This window comes from Crocuta crocuta, unplaced genomic scaffold (assembly GCF_008692635.1).
Source record: "Crocuta crocuta isolate KB4526 unplaced genomic scaffold, BGI_CrCroc_1.0 scaffold421, whole genome shotgun sequence".
In the NCBI taxonomy this organism is placed as follows: Eukaryota; Metazoa; Chordata; class Mammalia; order Carnivora; family Hyaenidae; genus Crocuta; species Crocuta crocuta.
In genome coordinates this window covers 66,560-68,878 of record NW_027529437.1, presented here as the reverse complement: position 1 = coordinate 68,878, position 2,319 = coordinate 66,560, and the positions used below count along the sequence as shown (strand labels likewise).

The 2,319-nt window shown below is 27.7% G+C and overlaps 1 protein-coding gene across 1 annotated transcript in view; it reads left to right on the top strand.

Moving 5' to 3' along the window:
• Positions 1–2,319, top strand: part of LOC144228152 (ribosomal protein S6 kinase alpha-6) — a gene marked incomplete at its 5' end in the record, with an annotated part of 59,484 nt that overhangs the window by 27,157 nt on the left and 30,008 nt on the right. The window contains one exon of the mRNA XM_077759965.1: positions 1,514–1,631. Coding sequence (XP_077616091.1) covers positions 1,514–1,631 — 118 coding nt within the window. The remainder of the gene's footprint in view (positions 1–1,513; positions 1,632–2,319) is intronic.

Sequence of the window (2,319 nt, the reverse complement as noted above, 5' to 3'; positions counted from 1 at the left end):
TTAAGTGAATTTTCAACTAGAATTAAAACTTTTAATTAAAACATATATTTTTATTTTGATATTATACATTCAGTACATTATTTTTTAATGTTTACATTTTACTTAATTTACATACATTACATAATAATTCCTTTTTTTCGATGGGTACTTGCCCACTGAGTGTTTTGATATAGAGTTAATTTTTTGAAAGTACTTGAATTCTGGCTCTTCTGGTGATGGAGATAAGTAAGATCATACTTTATAAAAAATATGAATAGTAACAGAATACTAAACTACAGAAACACACATAGCTGCCTTCCCTTAAACAGATAAATACTAAATAAAGTTAATAATTGGATACTTTAATGTTGGTAATTTACAAATATTACAAGTGCTATTGTACTCTTAATAATGAGTAGCACTTTTATTTAGAAATAAAAGTTTATGGCTATAGAAAAAGGCTATATTTAGCAGTCCATTGAATAGAATGGAATTTGGATAATTATAATGTAATTATATAATGTACTTAGGTGTGACTCTTTAAAGAGGGCATTTAGTAAAATATAAATATGCTTGACATAACAGGAGCTTTATAAACATAAGTTATGAATATGGTTACTCTGCATTATATATTGGCTTGGTGCTTATTACTTATCAGTNTATTGGTTTCAAACAAATGAATATCATTTCTAGATTGCTGCCTTAAAATATTTACTTTATGACTAACAGAAAATGATTTTTTGTGTGAGTATATGTATATATGTTTAGTGTTATCTCTATCTAACTGTTACATGAGAGAATTAACACTAACATGTTAAGATATCTTCCTCATACTTCTTAACTATAAGTCTTTTTATCCCCAAATTTGAATACCATTTTCAGTTCCACCTGGTAGAAGGATACAAAGTGATCACTTTTCTTAGTCTATATTAATTTTTAAACTGCTTTAACATTATACAATGTGTTCGTCTTCCTGTCCATGAATATTGATCCACATAATAATTTTATTGACTATAGAGGTTTTTGTTTATTGACATAAATATTTAATGCATTGTTTATAGACATTCATTGAAAATGTTGTTAACCTGTTTCAATGGATAATACTGTTAAAATGCAAGTGAATAAGTTTGAACCAATCACTAAATACATTCTAAATATATAAAGTTAACAATTACTACATAGTAGGTATATTTGTTTTGCTAATTTATGCCTGAGAATACAAACTTTGTTTGTTTTATTCTGGTCTAATTTTAAGCCTATAGCTTCACACAAAAATCCATCTTTATTTTAATTTGATTAAATGATCAATGGAAAAATATTTATGTCAGCAGATTCTATTTGATTAAATAATCCATTAAGATTAAGTTCATTGTTTGAAATGTAAAATTTGATATGAATGGTAGAGGGAAATATTAGATAATACTCTTAATTTCCTATAGTAAATATTTGCATGTTGTATTATACTAATCCTTTTCAATTACATTTAATTTGCATGTTAGGCCTTCATGTCTATTCAAATCTATTTTATTAATAGCTACACTCCATTTGCTAATGGCCCCAATGATACTCCTGAAGAGATACTGCTACGTATAGGCAATGGCAAGTTCTCTTTGAGTGGTGGAAACTGGGACAATATTTCAGATGGAGCAAAGGTATAAATTATAAATATATTTTGTTGCATTCATGTTAAATTGCAGATATCTTTAAGTTGTAGCCTACTGTATATTTTCAGAGTATCTGATGGTATTATATGTCAGTATTTGTTTTTAAATCAAGTCACATGTATATGTGGATTAAACAGGATGATAAGTGACTTTTTTTCTACCTTACTTCTGGGCCATATTACTCTNTCATATGTGTTTAAATAATATAAACTATTTTCATTATTAACCAAACTAAAAATGTAAATCTACTGAGGGAAAACACATATTTAAAGCCAACTAGAGCTGACTCCTGCATTTGGTATATTTTTACACATCATTTCTTCTTTAGCACAGACATTGGTGATAATGCAAGCAGTTTTTATAATGTTAACTTATTCCTTGATAATTTATGGACTTTTTTTCAGTAACACCTAGTTATATATTATTGATGATGCAGAGCTATCCAATAGAAATATAATGCAAGCCACATATNGGACTACCCACATTTCTTTTTACTTTTTTCTTTCTTTTTCATTTTTTTTTCTTTTAGTATAGTTGACACACAGTATTACACTAGTTTCAGGTATAGAGCATAGTGATTCAACAAGTTCGTACATTATGGTAGAGTCGCAAGTTGGACTACATACATTTTAAAGGCTTAATAGACACATGTGGCTAGTGGCTGCCATATTAGACA